The following is a 25,412-nucleotide window of genomic DNA, read 5'->3' as shown; positions in this document are numbered from 1 at the left end:
AACACACACACACACACTTTGGCTCAGGCAGCACTCAGCCAGATGTGATCCCTCTGAAGAAAAGAAAAATTAGGCAATCATTAATGTTTTCATTTTCTTAGGAGTTAAACAAAAAGCAATGGAGGTCTCTCATTTCCTAATTGTACCACGGTGAAAAAGGAAAAGAACAAGTTTATTTAAGAAAAAAAAATTATGAACTTTTTTTCCTTGAGTATTTGGGACATTTAACAAAATCATAAGACTTGTAATAAGTCCTATATTCATATAACAACAAAGTCTCCAATGGAGACGTTGCTGGGCCCGCTCGAGCAAATTGATGATCAATGGGAGGGCCTTTACTTTACTTTATATTTTCTTACAGCATGGAAATTTCCCTATTGATAACATTTAAATAACAGATGATTTGAGGGGTAAAAAAAAATCTGGGGTCTGGAGTGATAGCACAGCGGGTAGGGCATTTGCCTTGCACACAGCCAACCCAGGTTCGATTCCCAGCATCCCATATAGTCCCCTGAGCACTGCCAGGAGTGATTTCTGAGTGCAGAGCCAGGAGTAACCCCTGAGCATCGCCGGGTGTGACCCAAAAAGAAAAAAAAAAAGACTGACCAGGGTTTGATCCCCAGCATCCCACATGGTCCCCTGAGCACCGCCAGGAGTAATTCCTGAGTGCAGAGCCAGGAGAATCCCCTGTGCATCGCCGGGTGTGACCCAAAAAGCAAAAACAAAAACCCCAAAAGTCTGGTTAGGAGCCAGACAGAAAATCCACTGGGGAGGAAGCTTGCCTTGCTCCTCAGCTGACCTGGGTTTGATCCCTGGCAGGGCAGAGTGTGTGTCCCTTGAGTGCAGAGCCAGGAGTCAACCTGAAGCACCACTGGGTGTGACTTCTGCCGAACAGCAACAAAAACCTTCTTAGCCACTCACTGACCATGACAAGATTGAACATGCTGCCGAGGCTCGAGTTTGGAAGACCGAGTAAGATTTCCCTGGTATTGATGGCTATGCATTGAGGTGGCAGAAACATGTATGAACATGGAGTTGTTGTGGGTTTTTCCCCTTAATACTTAGAATTTGATTTCATCCCCTAGGGGCTTTTTTTTATTGTGGTAGAATAAACATACCACTAAGTTTGCTGTTGTAACCATCAGCAGAAAGCTGTCTTTACTGTCTCCCGAAGAACAGTTTGTCACCCCAAACTGAAACTCTATTCTCACGGAACAGGGTCTCCCTATTCACCTCTCTCCACCCTCTCTGGGAATCACTGCTCTTCTTCCTCAGAGAAGTGGAATCAGACAGTATCTGTCCTTTCATGCCTGGCTAATGTCATCTTGGGGAATTTGATTAGGCGTATGTGTTTCTAACCGTTTGTTTGGGTGGAGAGGGTGGTAAGAATAAAAACTTCTAGTTGCTAAAAAAAAAAAAAAACTGGGGGCAGGAGTGATAGAACAGCAGGTAGGGCATTTGCCTTGCATGTGGCCAACCCAACTTGGATCCCAGGCACCCCATATCGAACCCCAAACTTGCCAGGAGTGATCCCTGAATGCAGAGCCAGTAGTAAGTCCTGAGCATTGCCAGATTGCCAAACACCCCACCACCACGACAATAATAAAAAAAAATCAAAACCCAAACTTTGCATCTGAAGTTCTGTGTCCTCAAGTACTGCAGACTCGATTAAACCAAGTGACAAAAATGATGTGGTATTTTAAGCTTTATGCCTAATTTTATATTGTTAAATATTCCTATTGTAAGGCAGTCTCTTACCCACTGGCTTAAATTTAGAACAACCCCAAAAAAATCCCACCTCGGAGCTGAAGAGTGAGTAGGGTGGGTAGGGTGCTTTGCCTTGTACTAAACAGACCCAGAGTTGATTCCCAGCCACCTATAGGGTCTCCTGAGGCCCCCAGAAATGATCCCCGAACACAGATCAGAACTATCCCCTGAGCATGGCTAGGTATAGGCCCCCCCAAAAAATAAGATTTAATAAAAATGTTGAAAAGTCCCACATCTGAGTGCCAGTGATGTGGTTCCGTGGTAGAGCCCTTGCCTCGCATGGGTGTGTGTGTGTGTGTGTGAGGACCTGGGTTCCCTGCCCAGCACAATCCTCCAATTTTTTTTTTTTTTACTTTTGTTGTTGTGGTTACAGATTTTTTTTGTGGTGTTTTTTTTTTAGGGGGTGGGGGGAGGTCGTTATTTATCTGTGTTACCCATTCCAGATGCTCAGAAGTTTTATTTTATTTGATTTTTGGGTCACACCCAGCGATGCACAGGGGTTACTTCTGGTTCATGCCCTCAGGAATCACCCCTGGCGGTGCTCGGGGGACCATATGGGATGCTGGGAATCGAACCCAGGTCAGGCCGCGTGCAAGGCAAATGCCCTACCCGCTGTGCTATCACTCCAGCCCTGATGCTCAGCAATTTTAGAGTCTTCCCCAGTATTATTAAGTCTGATAGATTGTGTCTGGGCCTCCTTGAAGCACTGGTATAGACATGCAGTTATTAATGCACGTGCGCACACACACACACACACACACACACACACACACAGAGTTTTGGAATAGGGGCACAAGTTGCAGTGCTCAGGGCTTACTCCTGGTGGCTCTGTGCTCTGGCATGACTCCTGACCATGCTCGGGGGGGCCTGGGGGCGCTGAAGATCAAACCAGGGTCTGGGCTTGCAAGTCCAGCGTCTTTTCTTCCAGTGCTCTCTTGGGGGCCCCCACCGAGAAATGTCTTTAATGTTAGCCCCACCCCCAACCACAGCAGCCTCTTCGAGGGTTCTCTTTTGGAATCCAATCCAGAGCCCCTGCAGGAGGAGGATCAAACCCCTCCCTCCTCCGCCCCCCTCCCAAAGAAAAAATGTCAGCCGACAGAAATGCACAAGCGGGCTCTGCAGTTACAAGTACAAGCAGATGGAATTTCCCCAGTTCTCCCCCAGAAAGGCATGGCTTTCGAATGGCACCTTTTCGGTGCTTCCCTCAGATGGTCTGTTCCACTGCCAGGGCTGTGCCACACTGCTCTGGGGACCCAGGGATGCCGGGCTGGGAAAGGCAACCCCACTGAAACAATGCCCCAGAGTTGGCTTGTGGCTTTGTGTTTGCTAGTCCCTGTTTACCTATTCATAGTCCTGGATTGGTCGGCTGCGTGGAATCGTGAAGTCATGTCTAATCCCACCTCATTACACTGCGGGCGGAGAAGAGCAAGGATGTAAAGCCGACTTTCTGGACGGTGCCCGTGTAGACGTAGTATCTGTCAGGATGACAGAGGGGGACAGAACCGGACCCACGTGTGGCTGATTCCTGGGTCTGCCATGTGCTTTGCAAGATGCAAAGCTTTTCCTGTAAAAATCCGGCAAAGCCTGCACGTCCAGTCTCCTGCATTTTGTTCAGAACCTGCAAGCTGCTTTCTTAAGAGCAAATTGAAGAAGGAGCCAGTCTGTATTTCTTTCTTTTTTTTTTTTTTTTTTTGCACAGCCAGTTGTCATGAAAATATATTCTTTAAAAAAAAAAATTTTTTTTTTCCTTCAAAAGAAAGAAAAAGAAGGGGTTGGGTGGGTGGGTGGTGGGGAGAAAGGTTGCCATCCAGTGGAGAAAGGCGTAACTCCCAGCTCCATTGAGGGGGAAAAAAAAAAGCAAAAAAAAAAAAAACGCAGGCTGAAATATGCTTAGCTGCTTTAACTTGGCTGGGGATTTTTTAATCACCAAAAGGGTTTTTTTAGTGACATCCGGAGCCAAAAGAGTGCCGTGTGCCTTTAAGGAAAGAAGTGCCTCACCAAACTTCGCTGTAGTTGTGTCGCACCGTTTGGGTAGGAGAGGAAAGTGTTAATGTCTTATTTGTACACTTTTTTTCCCCCCCGACTTCCTTCCTATTCACTTCATTAAATCTAGAGGCAATTCAGCATGGGAGCCGTCTGTATGTTGAATTAGGGTTCGCACTCTTGCGCAACACGTCACCAGTCGGAAACTGGGGGTTTGCTTCTGTGATTTATTTCATTATTGTGCTGGTAAAAGGTTTGGAAGGGAATTTTTCTGGGGGTAGGACTTTAGCATTGTGTAGCAAGTTTTGCTTTTTGGGGGGGCCCCCCCTTCCCCTAGCACTGAGTTGAGTCAGTTAAGCCAGTTTAATAAATGATTTTTTTTTTAAATAAAAGAAGTTCTAAATGTCCGTGGCTAATTTTTACTTACATGTAGGAGTAATCTTACTCCACTTTTTTTTCTTTTTATGTGCAAACTGCACTGGGAAATATTTAGTGAGTTGATTTCCATGAGAAAAAGATCCTTAGAAATCCCTGAACATAAAGGACTGCATATGGATGTGTTGGGGTCTTTGGGGGGGAGGGAAAATGTTTTGTAGTTCTCTGCATTCCTGCATAAAACCTGAATTTAAGGGGCATAATGGTCAGTACTTTGTGTGTTTTCTTTGATTGCCCCCAAACTAAATTGAAGAGGAATCTGCTCGCATTAGCAATTGGAATAAAAATTGTTTCACGAGTTCTTTTTGCAATTTGGTTTGCTTTCTGGGCTACTTCCAGATTTGGAGGTTTAAGACCAAATATCACACGAGTTTATGCTTTGTTTCTTTTATTTTTCTTTGAGAATTAAGGGTGGGGGTCGGGGAGAATGGAGGGGGTTGTAAGAGTAGGAATATCCTTTTTTTTCTTTTTTTTCACAACTTCCCTCTCTTCGTTTACCCCACCGAAAAGAAAAACAAAGAAAAATTTTGCAGCGTGAGAAACTGAAAGTGAAGTGTCACAGTTGTTCGGGGAATTTTCTTTAAAGAGAAGAATAACAGATTGTCTTAAATATTTGAACTTGAGAACGTGCACATTGCTTTTACTTAACATGCATTTAATGAAAAGAATTCTTTTATTGGGAAAAAAAAATCATCTAAGACTGCTCCGAAATCATGCAGCCTGTTTTTTTTTAAAAAAAAAGCACTAAAAATGGGGCTTTAAAAAAAATAATAAAAGCATACCTTTTTACAATTCTATAAAATAAATATGAATATGAATCTGTTTTCTTATTTACTGAATGGCTGGAATGCGAGTTAGAATCAGAAACCACCTGAGCTCAAATCTCTAATTCTGCTGCCTGGAATATTAAGGGGGGGGGAAATATGATAAGTAGTTGTCAATATTAAAACAGGCTGAAGGAGGAAGGCTTCGGGCCTGTTAGTAGGTAGAATGAAACAGCAGATTTGAGTATCCCCAATCCTTTCCGTATTAAATTTTCAGTAAAATAAAATTACTTGTATATGAAAACATAGCCTTTCCCCAGCTCTCTTTTTTTTCCTGATCAGCTGATGAAGAGACTAGCAGCTCGCTGCTTTGCTGGCTTGTTAATTTTATCCCCACTAACTGTGATTTCCGATAGCCGGCCTGCTGATAGTGGTAAGGTAAATATCCTTTTTCGTTGCCGTCTTGAAGATTCAGTAGAACTACATCCCAGGCATGTGTAGGTGTGGAACACATCAGAAGCCGGTGTTCTCCGTCTTTCTGTGTGCAGCTGGGTGCTTGAGGAGAGCAGGACCATTAACTGTTGACAGCCTTGCATGCTGCATTTATTATAGCATGTTCAGCCTCCAAGATGTGCGGGACAATTTCCTTTTTCTCTTCTTCATCGTTGCTTAAGTGCAGTGTGTTTAGCCGGAGAGTGGGTGTCCTGCTTTTTAGGCAAAATGCATATTAATGAAATAATGTGGAGCTTTTTTTCCCTTATAACTCATCCTCCGATCTCGCCTCCTTCATAGTTGGTTATCTGAACACTCCAGGATCGTGATGGAAATTGTCTTTTGATTATTAAGGCCTAGGCTCAGACTGTCCCTTCGGATTCTGTCTGTGTGCATGTTGCTTCTGTGGGTTTGCACATTGAGAGATGCGGAGAAAACATATTTTTTAAAGATCCCACTGGCATTTTCAACATGCCAGGTTGTTGTGTGTTCTGCACCAGGTCTGCTTCGCAAAACCTTTCTTTTTTCAGGAGGCATTGTACACAAGTGAAAGAAATTATGTCTGAGCTGTAATCACTCTTTATATTGATTGTTATACTCACATGATCATAAATATTAGCCATGTTTGGTGCTGTAGAGAAATGAAGGTAATTGCCTTATGATTAGAGCTCTTTCAGCGACGAGAAAGGATAGATTAGCATTTGCATACTGGAGGCAATATTGAAAGGCAGAGGGAACAAATCACAACATCAGTTATTTTGTGTGAGAAAGCAATCTTGAAATGTAATTTAAAGGTTTCGTTTTTTTTTTTCTTTTCCACGGTCCAATTTTCTTTTATCTGTTTAATATTTTCTTGGCAGTCTTTTTTTTTCCCTCTCTCTTTATTTTTTTTGTAAGTTTCGAGATATCAGGGAAAAAAAAAAGTTTAAACTTCTGGTCTGTCACATGGATCTTTTAGTCATTTGTGAACAGGTTTCTTTCATACCTGGTTGTTTTTATAGCTATTTTATTATCTCTCTGCATTAGTGCTGCTGGCTCTGGTTTAAAGCAAGCGTTTGCAGGTAATTGGAAAAAAAAAGTGTGTGTTGTTTGTGAGTGTGTGTGTGTGTGTGTGTGTGTTCTTTATCGGATGATTTAAGTGCGTTTACCGAGGAATGTGGCTTTGTACTTCCCCGTTTCCTTGTTTACTAATTGCTACGTTCGAACAAAATCTGGAAGGAATTTTGATTTATGTTGTGAATCACGAATAAACTGATGTAAAATCTTAAAGAAGAAAAGGTCAAAGCTTATGTGATTGTAAGGATATGTTCTTAAGGAAATTTTTTCCTTTGCCCACCCATTTTTTGGGGGGGAGGGTGGTGGTTTACCATCCCCCTGCTTAAAGTAAGAGACCGTTAAGGTCTTTTTCTTATACTGAGCTAAAATTTCATTTGGATTCAATTATCTCAAAACACGTAAATGTCATGTATCTTTTAATGCTTGTCTTTCCTATTCTCGTTTTGGGGCCTTCAATGTATTTTGCTTGTGAAGTGGAATTGGGTTAAAGATGCATTTATCCAACATGGTGGTCTTCCCTTTTTCTTCCAATACCACTGATTCCTGTGAAGTTTTGGTTTATTTATTTACTTATTTTTTTGGGTGACTTTCACCTTATTCTAATTAGCCAAACTGTTAAATTTTTTTGTCTTGGTAATTGTCTTGACTTTTTTTCACCACCCCCTACCCCACCCCTCGTTCACAGGCCATTGAAGACGGCAATTTGGAAGAAATGGAGGAGGAAGTACGGCTTAAGAAGCGGAAAAGACGAAGAAATGTGGAAAAAGACCCTGCGAAGGAAGATGTGGAAAAGGCTAAAAAGAGAAGAGGCCGCCCTCCAGCTGAGAAACTCTCGCCAAATCCCCCCAAACTGACAAAGCAGATGAACGCCATCATCGATACTGTGATAAACTACAAGGACAGGTGAGTACCCCTTTCCTTCACCTGGTTTCACCTCCAGAGATGGGTGGATAACCTGAAGAGCAGGATTGCTGAAGGTTTAACTGGGGCGAAGGTTCTTTCTTACTTTGTCTTCAGGGTTCTCGCTTCAAAGTTGTCCATAACCTGGGGCCATGTTCAGAATGACTGGAATTGCCGTTTTGTGTGATGTTTTACCCTAGATTAGTTAAGATTTTTTGGAAATGAAAATCTAGATTTAAAAGATTTGTTTAAAGAGACAGTAAACTGTCAAAAGATTCCCAAGGACCTCTGCAAAACTATCATTTGTGAAGTAAGGACGAGAATGATGAAATACAATTATTTTGGACGGTCGAATGGTAAAAAGGAAAAAGAAGCCTAGAATATTTAAGGTAATTATGTCATATTAAGACTCTTCTGAAAAATTACCTTTTTCCTTTTCTAACAATACACTTGAGTTCTGAGTACTTCTTTGAGCCATTCCCTACTCTTTTTTTGTTGTTTTGTTTTGTTTTGTTTTGTTGGGAGACACCCAGTGATGTTCAGGAGTTATTCCTTGATCTATTCAGGGACCCTTCCTCCGGGACTCGAGAACCATAAGGGGTGCCAGGAATCAAACCTGGGTCAGCTGCATGCAAGGCAAATGCCCTGCCCATTGTCTTTTCTCTGCTTCCATCCCCTACTTTCTAATAAAACCACACAGAGGTATTACAGCAAATGTACCTCTTTTTTTCCTCGCTGTGGAACTTTTGAGGGTAAACGTTGAGAAATCTTTGCTGGATTCATGCCCATTTCAAGCAGTGAACAATTGAGAACTAAAGCAAAAATGTTTGAGGGTGTTGGTCAGCTCTGTCGATGTAAAAGCCAAGAACCAACTACATTTTGGTCAGTTCATTTATTTGGTTTGTTTTTGGTAATGACTGTCATGCAGCTTTAATAAGGTCTCCTCTCATTGCATTTGAACTAATAGGAACCACCACCACCACCCCCATTTTATTTCTCCAAATTGCATGATGGTATTATTAGTTGTCAGTTTTTAGTTACCCAAACTTGTTGACTTTTTTGTTGCTCTGTATACCTGGAACTGTTGGACTCAGACAACGAAGTTGTGGTTTTAGTTTTCTTTATTATTTTTTTTTTTTCGATGGCAGAGGCCCATACCCGGCAGTTCCCCAAGGCTACTCTGGCCTCGGTACTTGGGAGTTGCTCTGGCGATGCTCGAGGAACCATGTGGTACCTGAGGACCCAGGCCTCCTGCATGCAAAGCATGTGCTTGGCCCATTGAGCTGTCTTTCTGGCCTGGTGTGAGTTCTGTTTTTTATTTTGATGTTGGTGCCTGTTTGATGCCAGGAAGGAAAACCTCAGTGTAAAGTTCAAGTAGTATAAAAGGAAAGAAATGTTACACCAAGAGATTTTATTGTCTCATCTCTGTTATTTATCTAAAGCACTTTCAGAAATGTTGAAAGGAAAGTGATGGCCGGAAATGCCTAGTAAAGGGTAGGAATGTCTTGCGCCTCTTGGGTTCTTTGCTTACTGTTTCTACTATTTTCCTTTTGGTTTGTTTTTTTTTTTGACTGCATCTCTGTTATTATGGGGGAGGGGGCTGGGCCACACCCAGCTGTTGCAGTTACTCCTGGCTCTTGTGCTCAGGGATCACTCCTGGCAGGGCCAGGAGGACTCTGTGCTGTCAGTGTCTATCCGCTGTGTGTAAGACAGATGCCTTCACTCTTGTACCTTATCTTCAGCCCCATGTGTCTCCATTAAAAAGAAATTTAGAAGGGACCAGAAAGCAGAGTTCTTTTCTAATCACGTTTGGACAATCTGTTCATTGACACAGAAGCATGACGACAGTCCAGGAAGGCGAATTTGGCCACAGACAGGGCCCTCCTCTGCCCAGAGCGAACACTCACACTTCCTCATAAGCCAAGAAGCAGCAGTTACTTGGTCAAGTGTCCGACCCAGCCCCAAGGCTCTGCTCATTAGACGTGCCCTCGGCATGAACCGTGTCCTGCTCCGACAATTGCACCTTCTGTTGTTATCTGTCCCCGCCCCGTGTAAAGGAAAATAAGTTGGGCATCCCTGTGCGTATCCGTCTTAACTTTCTTTTGGCCTTTGTCTCGGGAGAGTGAAAACGTGCGTTTCTTGGAGCAGGTGTGCCTTGATATTTGACAGGCTTTTTGTTGATTACCTGCCGAGTGAGCCCTGGGAGCCCTGGGCCGCTGTGCCTCTGAGCAGAGCTGGCAAAATCTGGTTTAGAAGCGAGACCTTTGATTCCCAGCTGATGGCTGGTGGGCCGCGTACTGGCCAGCAAACTGCTCTTCTGTGTTTTCTGTTGTTTAGAAAAGGCAAATCCAAAAAAAATGGGGAGATTTCTGATCAAACTAAAGGTGTCTGCTTCTGAGCCTCTCCTCCCTCGACCCTTTTTAGAGGAAAAAAAAAACCTCAAATTCTGGCTGCTTTCAACTCCCCAACTTCCCTTTAGGTCGCACATCACACGCAGCAGGGATGCAGACACAGTGGCCCCGGTGTGCCCGGGTCCCACACCTTGGCTGTCTCCCTGCAGAGCGTCAGTGGCCGTTTATCATCACACTGATTTCCACTCTTGGCCCACTGCTCTCATTCCTGTTTCCTGCTGGCTGCTTGGCGCGTGGAGTTTGGACCGCTCGGCTCTCGTGGCTCCGGGCTGACCACATGCCCAGCAACCACCTCCAAGTGCAGAGTAACGCGAAGTCCGACCTTCTAAGCCCCAGTTAAGCCAAGCTCAGGAGGGGGAAGACACCAGCCCTTCTCATGATTTGCAATAACTACCTGCATTTGAATCCAAATGGCATCATTTACTACCTGTGGGGCCTTTGGGCCATTTACACCACCCTCCCCAGCCTCAATTTCCTCATCCACAAAATGGAGTAATTGCTGTTCTTGCCTCTCTAGAGGCTTTATGAGGATTTGATGAGTTAGTACAATCCAAACTCTCAGAGCAGTTTAATTATTAATAATCAGCCTTTCAGACTATTTATAGCTAATCAGGTGGGAGGATGGAGCTCTGAGCACTAGAAAGTATCCTTGCTGATAGGATTTCCATCTTTTTTTTTATTTTCAAAGAGCAGAAAATGCGTTTTTGCCGGCTGATTATTAAGCATGTCTCTAGTTGTACTGTAGAGATCTTTCAATATTTTCGTATGCAGACGTTGAGTAATCCTTTCCCTTCCTTCGACTTCATTTAACTTTTCCTTAAAACGCACCTCCATGAGGTTTGTCCTGTTAGTTCCCACATTTAGCTAGGTCATGGGGACTATGTACTCAGTTATCCACCACTACCGTTTTCATGTATATTTCATGTTGGTAACTGCTAGAAAAAGAAACTTCTGCCATCTATATGTTTTTTAAATTGCTTTTACCAAACGTGGTGTTCAAGTAGGAGGCACTCAAATCAGGAGGGCCTTAATTAGATAGGCTGTCATATTTTTGGTTGCATTCAGAAGACATGTGGGGAAATGCATCTCTGAGTATGGTGAGGTTTCTGCACCATTCAAGTCAGCTTCTAATATAGTAACTCAGCCTACCTGTGAGAAAAATACCACCTGTACTAACCTTCCCCCCCCCCTTAGTCAAATGTTAGGGCTCTGACAGTGGTACAGATTAGCAGTGTATTATAAGAACTGCCATCTATATTTAACTGATATCGAAGAATTAATTAGCTTTCAAGGCAGTTTTATCAGAGTCTTGCGTCATTATGGAATGGATGGACCTATATATTTTTCAAAAATACCTAGAAAAGAAATAGGGGGCAGGAGGACTAGGGCCATACCTGGCGAATAGTCCTCAGGGCTTTCTCCTGGGCATTACACTCAGGGATCACTCCTGGTGGGCTCCGGGGAGCAGGTGGGGTGCCAGGGATCGAATCGAGATCAGCTACATGCAGAGTAAGTGCCCCACCCATTGTACTAATTTTCTGGCCTTGAAAAATGTAACATATATTGCATTGTCTTTGTTTTCCGTATCTGGCCTCTTTTTTATTTAACTTTTTTTTTTATTAGTGAAACATCATGAGATAACAAGTTTTTGTGCTTGGGTTTCAGTTATACAATGATCGAGTACCCATCCCATCACCAGTGCCCATTCTCCACCACCACGGATCCCAGTATCCCTCCCACCCCCTTATCCCCCCATCCCACCCTGCCTCTGTGGCAGGGCATTCCCTTTTGTTCTCTCTCTCCTTTTGGGCGCTGCGGTTTGCAGAAGAGGCATTGAGTGGCAATCATGTTCGGTCTAGAGTCTACTTTCAGCATGCATCTCCTGTCCTGGGCATATCTTCCCAGTACCTTTTTATTTAACTTTTTAAAAGGGAGGATACTTTTAAAAAAATGACCCCCAAAAAGTAAATAATTTTGAATGATTCATGAAAATCGAATTGTCCTGCTGTAAATGCTGCCGGTCTTCTACTAACTCCCTCTTCTCCCCATTTTATTTCTCCAAAGAGAAAAGTTAGTATCAGTTAGTAGCAAAAAGTCTTATTTTGAAAGTCTTTGTTTCTTGCTTACAAAGAAGTCTTTTAATTGTTTTTTTTTTCATGTTACTTATTTATTGGAACACATGCAACAGTGTTCAGGGCTGGGCCTATTATGAGACATGAGCCTTTTTCCTGCCAAACTAGCTTTCTGGCCTGACTTTTTACTTTATTATTATTATTACATTTTGAGAGACTTTTTGGTGGTGCTAGGAATCAAACTCGGAGCCTTCCACACGCAAGGAAAGTTTTTACCTCTGGGCCTTACCCCCAGCCCAGCCTTTTTAAAATGAGACTCTCCGTTAATATAACATTTAACCTAAGACACTATTTCTCTGAAAACAGATTTCTTTTAAATTGCGCCTGGAATAAGACATTTTCAGAAAGAGGTGAAAAGTAGAATTTGACGAAGCAGTTTTTGTTTGTTTGGGACTGACACCAGCTGTGCTTAGGGCTTATTCCTGCCTCTGTGCTCAGGAGTCACTCTTGGAAGACCTAGTGGACAGAATGTAGTGTGTGGGTTTAAATATCCTGGTCAGCCTCATACTAGGCAAGGGCCTGACCCACTACACCATCTCTCTAGCCCAGTTTTGAAAACAAGTTTGTTTATTTTTGGGCCACACCTGATAGCACTCAGGGATCACCCTTGGTGGGGCTCAGGGGCTCCATATTTGGTACCAGGGCTGCAGTGTGTGAGGTACAATTCCTGCCCACTGTACTATCTCTCTGATCCTTTGCTGGAGCAGTTTTAAGTCTAAAGATATGACGTGTAGCTTCTTGGATGAAGAAGAGAGATTTCTGGAGGATGATGAATCTTGCGAGCCAGGTTAGCTCACCTGTCCAGATGTTTCCCTGTGCCACCTCTGGCTGATCACCACTCATCCTTTGCACAGGCAGAATCCCACGTGTTCGCTCACTCCTGAGGGATGCAGTTCATGACAATGAGGAACAGCCTAAACTCAGTGTCATTTCCTATATTAAAATGCATTCAGCCTGTCTTTTAGTTATTCGTTCAACTTGGACCTTCAGATAAGAGGTCTGTTCTCATTGCAGGAAATGTCCTTTCGATTATTTGCAAACATAGCCTCCACAGAACATTCTCTTTCCGGTGCAAACAGCTCATTTTGCTGTCCGAGTGATCCCCAGGCTTCTCTCAGTCATTATGTTTCCCCTCCATCAGCACATTTTCAGGTCCCGCCTGTGAGGCTGAGCACTGTGAATGGTGCTCGGACAGCTAATTGCAGATCAGGTGGTTTGTGTATTCTGTACATAGACTAGAATTGAAACTCAAGAGTACTCTCAGACCTTTTCTGGACTTAACCCCGAGTAGGGTTAACCCATGTTGACTTGTGAATCATCATAAACTCCTACTCTCCCCAACATACACATTGCTCTTTTTCACATGAATGCGGCCAAGATTAGTCTTCAACTGTGTGTTTTTTAATCTCATATCTGACTGATTTTGTTCTTATCAGTAAGTTTCATTTACAATTTTTTGCCCCAGTATTTTAGTCCGTTGAGTAATGTTGGGATTTATGCCCTTTAAAATCATCTTCCGGCTTGGAGCGATAGTACAGCGGATAGGGCATTTTCCTTGCACATGGCCGACGCAGGTTCGATCCCCAGCATCTCATATGGTCCCCTGAGTACTGCCAGGAGTGATTCCTGGGTGCAGAGCCAGGAGAAACCCCTGAGCATCTCCAGGTGTGACCCGAAAAGTCAAACAAAAAAAAAAAAACCATCATCTTTACCTGTCTTACCAAATTGGTTTTTTTTTTTTTTTTTTTTTGCTTTTTGTGTCACACCTGGTGATGCTCAGAGGTTACTCCGGGCTCTGCACTAAGGAATTACTCCTGACAGTGTTTGGGGGACCATATGGATGCCTGGGATCAAACCCAGGTCAGGCATGTGCAGGACAAAGGCCCTACCCGCTGTACTATCACTCTGTCCCGTCATGCTAAATTTCTGTCCTCTAAAGATTTACCAAAAGCCATTGCTGAGAAACTCCAAAAGAGCAGAGGACAGGTCTCTGTCACAGGCACCTGCTATGAATCCATTAGCCAGTGACACCTAAAAGTTGATTTATCACCTGTGAACTGACCCAGGATATCATACTATCACGTTTGTTTACCCTTTTGCTAGGTCATGGAAAAAGGATAACACTAAAGAGGTACCATGCGTATGTCCTTTCCAATCTATCTACGTAGAAACCCTGCTGGAAGACTGAAATGAGGTTAGCTTCCTCGGCTCTTTTTAAGAGACCCCCGACTGCTACTTAATGATGTTATTTATCATCTCTAAGTAGCCCCATGACATCTGAATAATTTCTTCTAAATTTTCACTAAGGGTCCCCATCCTGTATAGCAGTCTCAGTTTTTTTTTTTAATTTTCATTTACTTTTGGTTTGAGGGCCACACCCAGCAGGACTTAGGGTGTACTCCTGCCTCTGTGCCAGCATTCACTCCTGGCTGTGCTCGGAGGACCATATGCGGTGCTGGGTATTGAACCCAGGTCAGCATTCTCGGTCTAGCCCGTCATTTTTGAAGTTTGGACGTTTGCTTTCCTTCAGCCTTTGGTTTTTGTTTTTTTTGTTTGTTTGTTTGTTTGCTTTTTGGGTCACACCCGGCGATGCACAGGGCTTACTCCTGGCTCTGCACTCAGGAATCACTCCTGGCGGTGCTCAGGGGACCATATGGGATGCTGGGAATCGAACCTGGGTCGGCCGCGTGCAAGGCAAACACCCTACCCGCTGTGCTATCTCTCCAGCCCCTTCCTCCAGCCTTTGGATTCCATTTCTGTTCTCGGTGACTCCTAAATGTTCCCAGCAGAGTCAACCTACAGGCTCTTCCATCACTGTATGTATTAGTTGGCAACTTGAACTCCATGGAAGCATCTTGGTATGCTTTTTCTTTTCCTACCAGCTCTCCTGTCAATAGCTTTTGTCCAGCATTTGTTAACCTCAGTTTTTCAAGACCTCACATTGTTCTCCAGTTGAAGGGATCTGGCATCAGGATAGAGGAGGGTGTTGTTAGCCTCTCCTCCCAAGAGTTGTGGGAAGGCCATACAGGAGCACCCCTCAAGGGCAGGCCCCGCACCTCTCCCAGGGCTGGACTTCAGGTCCAGCTGTGAGGTTGAGCACAACCAGGTAGGGATCTTCGGCAGATGTGGAGGTTGGAGATACCTACCTGGCTCACCCCCGACAACGGGGGACACTCCCACCTGATGTGGGGCTCAGGGGTGGGTATGGCTGGTGGCTGCAGAACTTCTTCCTTCTGAGAGCTCTTCAGGCTCTGCTGTCTTCCCCACGGCTGAACTGAAGTGTCTTGACTACGTATATTCCTAGGCGCTAATGTTGGAATTGTGGAAGGGTTCCTGCTTGCTCTAAAACTTTTTGTTTGTTTTTTGCTTAAAGGCCACACCAGGCTGTGCTTTGGGGTCATTCCCAGAGGAGCTCAGTCAGGGGAACCATTTGTGGTGCCAAGGATCGAATCCACATTGGCCGTGTATATGGCAAATGCCTTACCCATTGTACTATCTCTCCAGCCCCTGGTTCTGATTTTAATGCTCCTCTCATTGAAATTGCTCATTTGTCCTGGCTATCGCAGTTGCTGTATGCATTTGTATCCCCCATCCTGCCAAGGAGGATTAGAGGATAAAAGTGTCCCGGTGTTTGCCCTCACAGGCTCGTCATAAGGTGGAAATTTTAGCTTCCTGCTGAGTGTTAGTGAAGAGGAAGAAGCTTGGGCAGTTTGGGGAAGGGAAGGGAGCATAGGAGTCCCCATTACATGAGGATACAGTGACAGGATCTGTGTTAATGGTCACTTTTATTTATTTATTTTAATTTTTTAATTTTTTAATTTTTATTAGTGAGACATCATGAGGTACAGTTGTAGACTTATAAATTTTTGTGCATGGGTTTCAACTATACAATGATCAAATACCCATCCCTCCAGCAGTGCCCATTTGATAGTATAGCGGTAAGGTGTTTGCCTTGCATATAGTTGACCTGTCTTATCCCAGGCATCCCAGTGGTCCTCTGAGTACCACCAGAGTGATTCCTGAGTGCAGCAACCCCTGAGATTCACTGGGTGTGTTCAACAAAAATAAAAAGAAAATCTGACCCTACTTGTCTAGCAGTTGAGCTGACGTGTCATTATTGCATCTTTCCAAGGATGTGTCCTAGCACATGCCAGTGCCCTTGTTTAACTCTTGTATAATCCAAGAAGTATCATTTCCTTCCTTTGGGGTGAGACGGCGCTACCATTTTGAAGGCCTACACATTGCCAACCTATCGTCCAGGTGAATTGGGCTTCAACTGAAAACTGGTCCTTGTTCCGACCCAGTTTATATGTGGTGCATTCAAGCCGCTGCCTTGTCAAAGGGTTTTTCCCATGTTGCTTGTCATCCCGAGGCTTGTATTCAAGGTGGATTGATCATCCCCTCCTTGAAACAACTGATCTGTAGTAACCAAATCCGTGCCATTGCTTCCTGTGGCATGTTTGTTGCTAACCGGGGGTTCTGTGTGTTTCCTGTTTTTCCAGCTGACCAGATTGTTGATGGACTGTGTAGGTCTGTCCCCACGTGCTCTTTTTCAGAATCCCTTGAAATTAGTCTTCTGGGTCCTCGCTTGTTCAGAGCCTCTCTTCGCCAGCGGGCTGTAATCTTCATTAGTCTCAGATCACGGGAGCATGTCTATCTTTCTCCAGATGCTTTACACTGGGCTCTGTAGAACATGGCAGACCTGATTAGCTCATGCCAGGTTTGTCTTCCTTCACAGTCACATTGAGAGACTACGCAGTCAGTTTTGGCTCCTGTAGACTGGCGGTGAATAGCATTATTGTCCAGGAGTCCCTAATGTACACAGTGAGAGCATTCCCAGTTCCAACACTTATTCTAAATATGCGCCCCCCCGAAAGCCTCTTCCCTCCCCCCCCCCACCCTCCACCTGCCTCCTCAACCACTGTCTTCCGTAGGCCCTTGACCTGCAGTGGTCACGTGACACACACTCCCGCCTTCTGGTCTGGACCCTCTGTTGCTCTGAAATGCAGGTGTGGTCATGGTATCCTGTGATTTAAGAACTTGATGAGGCTGACCATGGCCTGCCAGAGAATGTCCCTGATGGCCACCCAAGCTTCATCTTCCATCATCCGCCCCCTCCCGACTCTGCCTTACTTAGCCCTTATATTTCAGGCATTCCAGCTCATTCTTCGCATTTAGAACCCAACCTGCTCTCCTCCTCTTCTCCTGTGCTCCCTCCTCACCTGAGGCCAAGTGAGCAGAGCCTCGGAGGAGAGGAGGGACCTTCCAGTGGTCACACACAGGCCTGGTATGCCAAGGGGTATCATCTTCATGACTAGAAAGAGAGAGCTAGACCCGTTTTCTGGATTGGTCCAACCTGCCTATTCCTGCTCACTCTGGGTGGGGCTCAGGGCATGGCTTCAGAATCCCTCTCACATGTGCCCCTGGGTGTCCCAGGCCACACAAGATCTGGGGCCGTTTCAAGTTGCACATCATGAGCACAGGAATCTTTAGAAGTTGAGTCTGGGAAGGAAAAGCAGCTGTCTAGTGGGGGTTCACAAACCGAGCTGGGCTGTGGGGGCCTGGAACCCCTCTTGATCCTGGTTGCCAGGTGCAGTGTCTGTCCTGTTTGGTTTCTACAAATTTCTGAGGTAAGTATTCTCCTCTTTGTAAAATACTCATGAGTGAAATACTCAGAGGCGAGAACAGACACCGTCGCACCCTCACGTAACACAGGTGAGGGTGGGTGGTGTTTTACTATTCTTCCGGACACGTGTCCTGCAGCCCACACAGACTGTGTGGAAGAAGAATGGGGCCTTCCACACACATCAGAATGGGCATTTCCCACTTGGAAGAAACCAGGCAAGTCCAGAGACGTTAGGAAACTTCAATCCGCCCACCCCCATTTTCTGGAGAACTGGATGCTGTTCTTCAGAAGGAGGGTCCCAACGCAGCCTGTGTCACCTTCCTCACAGTCCTGTGAGAGCAGCAGAGCAGGGCAGGGAGGCGAGGAGACTGGACAGCCAGCTGACTGACCCAGGGTCATCTCACTGAGGAGGATGGGGCCAGGCGGCCTTGAAGCCTGTGTTCCAGACTCGATCCTGCCCACCTGGCTGGTGCTACCCAGGTCTTCTGACTCCGGTCTTCTTTCTACTCTTATCACAGGTGTACCGTGGAGAAGGTGCCCAGTAATTCTCAGTTGGAAATAGAAGGAAACAGGTCAGGATCTGTCTTGTATTCCCTTGTCTCAAAAACACAGGTATCCTCGGTGCGCTGAAGGCACCAAAGAATTCCTCGAGTGTCAGCTTTGGGGAGCAGATTTCTGCTGTTGCCTCCTGATCACCCCCTGACTTGGACTGGGGGGGCGGGGGTGGAGAGACGGTCCTTCTCCCGTGCCTATCATTGAGGCTTTGGAAGTGGTTTGCGCTGCGGTGGAAGGTGTGGCGTGGTTGGGGTGCGTTCTGAGAAAAGCCTTGGCCAGCCTGCCCTCTGCCCTGCCGGGGTTCCTGTCTTTCCAGCCCATGGAGAGCACCCTGGGGGCAGTGGTCTTCCCCAGCTCACGAGGCCACATGCTCATGCATGGCCACTTGGCATTGTGGAGCAGCTGGTGGCCAGCGGCGGCCTCCCCGGCCTCTCCCTCTGGGCTGGGGTCAGGGTGTGCCTCCCTGGGGACCTCCGTGTCCTCTTTCCTTAACCTTTGTGCATCTTGGCATCTGTCAGGAGGCAAGCAGGGATGCTTTCCTCCTAGAGCTATTGCGAGATGAGAGACGGTTCACCGAGAGAGAAGGGAGGACTTTTGAGGCACTCGGGTGGGAGCTTGTCAACTCTACTGGAAATAGCGTCTGTTTCCTCCCTTCAGTCAGCCTGTACTTGGTGCATAGCTTCTGTCAGTGGGACACACTGACACTCTTTTAGTTTCCCAGTCATTGTACCATCCGGCCTGGGGCCAGGAGGCCTTGAAACCTGTGTTCCAGACTCAATCCTGCCCACCAAGTCATTTTCTTCTCTATATAAAGAGATGAAAAGTGAAAGGGATTTGTTCTTGCCCTGTGTAGAGACATCACAAGTGTGCCTTTTTTTTTTTTATCTTTTTTTGGTCATACCCGGCAATGCACAGGGTTTACTCCTGGCTCTGCACTCAGCAATTACTCCTGGCGGTGCTCAGGGGACCATATGGGATGCTGGGAATCGAACCCAAGTCGCCGCGTGCAAGGCAAATGCCCTACCCGCTTTGCTATTGCTCCAGCCCCGTGTGCCTTTTTTTTTTGATATTTCCTATTGATGCTCAGTAAACAGTGATGAGTCCTAGAGGACAAATACACACACACATTTATGCATGCGCGCGCACACACACACACACACACACACACACACACACAATCCTAGTAGGTATTGAGGGATGTCAAGTGGAATCTGGTCTTGCTGTTGAACTTAGGCAGGAATCAGATTTGGGGGCTGCAACAGTAAACATCCCCCCCCCCCCCAATGACTTGTTTGTTAGGGCAATTTACAGAATGAGCCAAGAAGGACTTTATGGTCTTAGTGGCATGATGCAGGCCACTGGCTCAGCCGAGCAAGCCTAGTGCCTTCCACCACCTGACACCCATTCCTTCAGAATGGTCATGTGACCATGAAAATTATATTAACAACCACTTTATTAGTATTTTAGTATTTTGTTTCTAGACCATACCTGGTGGTGCTCAGGGCTTACTCCTGACTGTGCTTAAGGGTCTTCTCCTGGCAGGGGTGGGAGGACTATGTGTGATAATGTGATGACCAGGGATCAAATCTAGGTCTTTGCATGTCAGACAAGCACCTTACCTGCTGTGCTGTCACTCCAGACCCTTAATCGTGACTTTATTTATTTATTGCTTTTTGGGTCACACCCAGCAATGCTCAGGGGTTGCTCCTGGCTCTGCACTCAGGAATTACTCCTGGCAGTGCTCAGGGGACCATATGGAATGCTGGGATTCGAACGTGGGTCGGCCGCATGCAAGGCAAACGCCCTACCCACTGTGCTATCGCTCCAGCCCCTTAATAATGACTTTAAAAGGTGCCAAGCGTGGGCTGTTGAGGAGATAGTCCGCCTGTACATAGTTCAGAGGGCCTGAATAAATTTATTTCTCCAGATAAATGACCTGGATAATTTGTTTATACTGGGGACACATGTGAACAGTTTTGGGGGGGCCCTGCTGCAGAGGTCTTCATGTGTTCCCCTCAGGGCTCTGGAGTCTGTCTCAGACGTCAGGGTTACCACCAGTTTATAGAGTTTGCATGATGGTGAGTGAATTCTTTCTCCAGTGCAGGTTTTCCATTCCCTCCTCAGACTCCTTTCTTCACATGCTCTGGACCATTCTCTGTGTGCCCATTTCTGCAGGACTAGAATAGGGCCATGGGGTGGGGGATGGAGGGGTGGTGACCGGATACAGTGGAAATGCCTTCAAGCAGAATTGGAGAGAGCCAGATAGAGGAAGAGTGCAAACTTGTGGGATGAGTCTCGGGTCTGTATGGGGTGGGAGGCATGGGAAGGGCAGGCGTCGGGTTGGCTTGAGGCCAGGATGGTAGCTCCCCCAGGTAGACTGGGGAGCGGGCAGGAGTGTCCCAGGCTGAGGAGCTGCCTCTGGAGGCAGCTGTGGAGGTGTGGGAAAGTAGGACCTTCTTGGAGAGCCTCAGTCTGTGATTATGACTAGTCCACTGGGTACAAGGGACAGAGCATGGGGCTTGGGGGCGGGCGTGAAAACCAGAGAGGACTCAAATACGACCCAAACGGGACTGAGTCATGAGTGAATCTGGTGCCATTTTCAGAAATGTGGGTGAATGGAGAGGTGGGTGGGGTGTGTGTTTGTATGTGTCTGAATCCGTGTGCCTTTTTCTCTCAAGGTGTGTCTGTGTGTCAACGCTCCGTTCCTGGGACAATCTCTCCGTTGACTATTAACAGCCCCGATGTCGTGGTTATGTTAGCATTGACTGTTCCTCTAGGACCAGCCAAGAAGCTCTGTTAGGTAGATTTTATTTTTTAGCAAGCGTGGCACCAGACATTCTATGTGTCTTTAAATAGGGACAGGGAGGCTGTGACTAGCTCGTAGGCCCAGGCACCTTTGCATTTAATAACTTTCAACGAGATCACAGAGATGTGGCTATGAAATAGTGGCGTAGCCAAGTGGACATGCTTTGAGGAAAGATGGACGGTAGGGGAAGAGACTTCACTTATTCCCACGACCGGGTACTTTGGAAGCAGCACCAGGAATGATCATTTCTCTTCTGCAGTCACAAGCTAGTGAGGCAGGGGCCTCAGGTACTGTCTGTCCAGTCTGGTGCTTCCCAGACTGTGGTCCTCAAGCTCTAGGCCAAACATTCTTTCAGGACCCTGTTGTAGCTGGAAGCTTTGCGAAATCCTACTATAAGGCAGCTTGTTGAACTTTAGGTAACCTAGTGCCTCCCAAACTCATCTGATCCACAAACTCCCTGTTCCGAGGCTGAAAAGTCCACTACGTTTGTATTCCAGGGAGCACTCTTGGGGAAATGCCCATCAAGAGCTTTGATATTACATTCGTTCCAGTGAGAAGTGGTTGTGGAAAAGTGGTTTCTCGTACTTAACCCCTAATACAAAATTTTTCTTTTTGTGCTTTTTGGGTCACACCTGGTGATGCACAGGGGTTACTCCTGGCTCTGCACTCAGGAGTTACTCCTGGCGGTGCTCAGGGGACCCTATGGGATGCTGGGAATCGAACCTGGGTCGTCCGCGTGCAAGGCAAACGCCCTACCCGTTGTGCTATCTCTCCAGCCCACCCCCCCATACAAATATTGATATGTTTTTGCTGCTTCTTGGAATTGCTGCTGCCTTGTTTGGTTTGAGGGCCATGCCCAGTGGTGCTTAGGACTCAACTCCTGGTTAGGCTGAGGGAGTGGGTAATCTGGGGTTCTGGGGATCGAAACATGGGTGGGCCACGTTGCAAGGCAAGTGCTCTACCCACTGTACTGTCTCTCCGGAATAGGCATTGTAGACGCCTGGTAACCTGGTCCCTATTGAGGATACTCAGCCCACTATATCCCACAGAGAGCTGGGTGAGCCGTTCACAAACATCAACCGTTCCCTCCGACTTCCAGCCCAGTCCTGGCCTGGAAGCATGTTCCAAGCTAATGGCAGCATGAATAGCCTTCTCTGAGGAAGGGAAGGGAATCCCATCGGGAAATACCCAAAACAGTGTTTAGGTCAGAATTGATGAACCCAAACCAAAAACTGTTCTCTAAGTGCTTGATCAAAATGTGTGCTGAAAGTAGATAAAGAACCAAACATGATAGCCTCTCGGGATCTGTATGGCAAACCATAATGCCCCAAAGTAGAGAGAGACAGTAGGGGAGATTGTCTGCCATAGAGGCAGGGGGAGGGGATGCTGGAAACATTGATGGTGGAGACTGTGCGCTGGTGGAGGGATGGGTGTTTGATCATTGTATGAGTGAAACTCAAGCATGAAAGCTTTGTCTCTCACGGTGGTTCACCAAAAAATAATTGGCCTGCTCTGGTAGATGGTAGTGCTTTGGGGCATAGATGCCCTTCTATATTCGCTGCTGAGAACCTGCCTCGTTCCTTTAGAATCACATTTTCTACATCTTCCTTACAAATTTACTAAGAAGGACATGCTCAGTGATAGTATCAGCCCAGCTCTTAAACGAGATGCCATTCAGGCCTTATTGCCGCCCAGGTAGAGAAGCTGTAGTTTTGTTCACCTACAAAATAAAACAAAAAGAAGTCTTTGTGCCTTTTTTTTTTTGGAGGGGTTGAACCACACCTGGCTGTGCTTGGGGGTTTTACTCCTGACTTTGTGCTCAGGGATCACCCCCGGGCAGTGCTCAGAGAACCACATGCAGTTCTAGGAATTGAACCTGGGTCATCCCCATACAAGGCAAGTACCTTTATTTGCTGTACTGTAACTCTAGCCCAAGCTTTGTGCTTTTGATTTGAGGCAATTCACGCCAAAGTGTTGTGATATTTTTGCTGTCACATTGTAAGTAAGTAAAGTAAAGGCCCTCCCGTTGATCATCGATTTGCTCGAGCGGGCCCAGTAACGTCTCCATTGGAGACTTTGTTGTTACTGTGTCTGGCATATCGAATACGTCACGGGGAGCTTGCCAGGCTCTGCCGTGCGGGCGAGATACTCTCGGTAGCTTGCTGGGCTCTCCGAGAGGGGCAGAGGAATCGAACTCGGGTCAGCCATGTTGGTTGTGTGCAAGGCAAAGGCCCTACCGCTGTGCTATCGCTGTCACATTGTAGAGGGATGAAATAGTGCCTGGAAGGGAAGGTTGGGTCCTTGTGTTTTGAAAGAGGGGCTTTCTGGGCCAGAGTGATAGTATAAGAGTAGGGCCCTTGCTCTGCCTGCAGCTTACTCAGTTTGATCTCCTGAACCATGTATTGTCTGTGAGTCTTGCCAGGAGCGTAAGCCTTAAACCCAGCTGGGTATAGCCCGGAAGCAAAACAAACAAACAAACAAAAGTGGAGGCATGCTTTGACTCAAGTTTAAGGACTCAGATAACCTCATGGTGTTTCACTAATAAAAATTAAAAAAAAAAAAGACTCAGATAAGGCTAGGCTAAGCTCATTGGTTGCAGTGCTTGAATAGACAATTCAGCAACCACAGTGGGACAGAATCTTCTCCCAAGACCTGCTATCCCTAATCTACTCCACATAGGAAGAAGAGAGAAGGGCCTGAAGAGGTTGTACAGAGGTTAAGGTGCCTGCCTCACAGTCGGCTTACTTCTTCCTTTTCAAATCTCCAGCACCAGATGTGGTACCCTGAGCTCCCCAAGAGTTTAATTCTGAGTACAGAATCAAGAACAGTCCCTACACAGCCACAGAGTGTGCCCCCCCCCCAAAAAAAAAACAGAAAAAAAAAAAAGAAACCAGGATCAGTACTCTTGTTTGTTTGTTTGGGGGTCATATCTGGATTACTCTCTGGTTTTGCAGCCAAGGATCATTCCTGGCAGGACTTTGGGAACAGGGAACCATAGAAGGTATTGGGGATCAAGCCTGGGTTGGTTGTGTACCATGCAGGTGCCCTGCCCACTATGCCATCACTCCAACCTCAATTTTGAAAGTTCTACAAAGTAAAATGCTACATTTGGGAAATTCTCTGGAACATCTCGAAATGCTAGTTGAAACAAACAAGAAATACCTCCATATCCTGATGAGCATTTCTGATTTGTAATAATAAGCTCAATGAGCAAATTCTGAAGATAGAAATCCGAATTTTAACTCAATCAATTCTGATGGGTATGAATATATTTCCTTAAGAAAATGATGAGATTTTTTTAATATATTATTCTGTTCTATTTTTGTATTTATTTGACTTTATATGGCAGAGTTAAAAGGTGCCAATTGGGAAATGTGCTATTTATGGTGATATAAATAAAAGTTGGCCATATGGTTCTGAGACATTTTTCTGGGGAAAAGTCAGATTAAATTTTTACTTACAGCATGTTTTCAAAGAAGGTAACCCAATAAAAATGTTCGTCTCCTCCTTTATTTATGGATAATGGTATGATTCCAAATTACATTAGATTGTAAATCTTCATCTTGTTGAATAAGAGTACATTATCGTTGATGTTTATTTCTGTCTGGTGTAATTCCTTCTGTCTGGTTCTTAGTTTATGCCTTCTCCAAATCCTCATTGAGGTTGTATTGCATTTGCAATTTAATATCCTTTTTTCTTCATTTTTTTTTTTAATTGAAGTCACTTTTTTGGGGGTCATGTTTTGTTGTCTGGTTTTAGGGTTCCTGCCCCCCATCTTTGGGCCATCTCGGTGGTGCTAAGGCATAACTTCCCGCTCAGTGCTTGGCTTTGGGGAGTATCTCCCGGCAGTTCTCAGAGAACCATGTGGTACCAGGAATCCAACGCAGGCTTTCTGCATGCAGTGCACGTACTCCAGTCCTCTCAGCTATCTCCCTCATCCCCTTTTTCCACTATTTAAGGTGCCTGATATAAAAATACACTGTTAAACTCTCTCGCATTCCATGATTTGTCCTTGCTGGAGTTGTTACATATTCTCTCTGCTTTAGATTGTTTAGCTATTTTTAAGTGATGCTATGATAAATATCTTTATGTCTCTGTGCCCATATTTTAACCTAGAGTAGATTACCGAAAGTAAAACTACACCAGGGGCCAGGAGTGATAAGTGCAGCAAAGAGGGCGTTTGCCGTGCACATGGCTGACTCGGGTTCGAACCCTGGCATCCCATATGGTCCCACAAGCACTGCCAGGATTGATTCCTGAGTGCAGAGCCAGGAGTAACCCGTGAGCATCAATGGGTGTGACCCAAAAGCCAGAAACAAATAAATAATGAAATAAAACTACACCAGAGTGTAATTATATCCAGGACTAGTGATCAAGTCTTGGGACTGTTGTAATGGAGCAGAGCTAGCCTACTAGTCTTCTAATATTGGTTAATTTATTGATTTACTGTGCATTAATCTAATGGTACCTTTTTTTTTTGCTAAC

General features: G+C 45.6%; 1 protein-coding gene across 3 annotated transcripts in view; it reads left to right on the top strand.

Annotated features, from left to right (window-relative positions):
- Positions 1–25,412, top strand: part of SMARCA2 (SWI/SNF related, matrix associated, actin dependent regulator of chromatin, subfamily a, member 2) — a 230,175-nt gene that overhangs the window by 181,302 nt on the left and 23,461 nt on the right. For 2 of the 3 annotated variants that reach the window (XM_056106879.1, XM_056106877.1), the window contains exons 28-29: positions 7,183–7,400; positions 18,085–18,138. In XM_056106879.1, the coding sequence (XP_055962854.1) occupies positions 7,183–7,400; positions 18,085–18,138 (272 nt within the window). The remainder of the gene's footprint in view (positions 1–7,182; positions 7,401–18,084; positions 18,139–25,412) is intronic. The other variant, XM_056106878.1, reaches the window with a different exon arrangement.

This window comes from Sorex fumeus, unplaced genomic scaffold, assembly GCF_029834395.1.
Source record: "Sorex fumeus unplaced genomic scaffold, SorFum_2.1 ptg000149l, whole genome shotgun sequence".
NCBI lineage: Eukaryota > Metazoa > Chordata > Mammalia > Eulipotyphla > Soricidae > Sorex > Sorex fumeus.
This window is presented reverse-complemented; position numbering and strand designations above follow the sequence as displayed.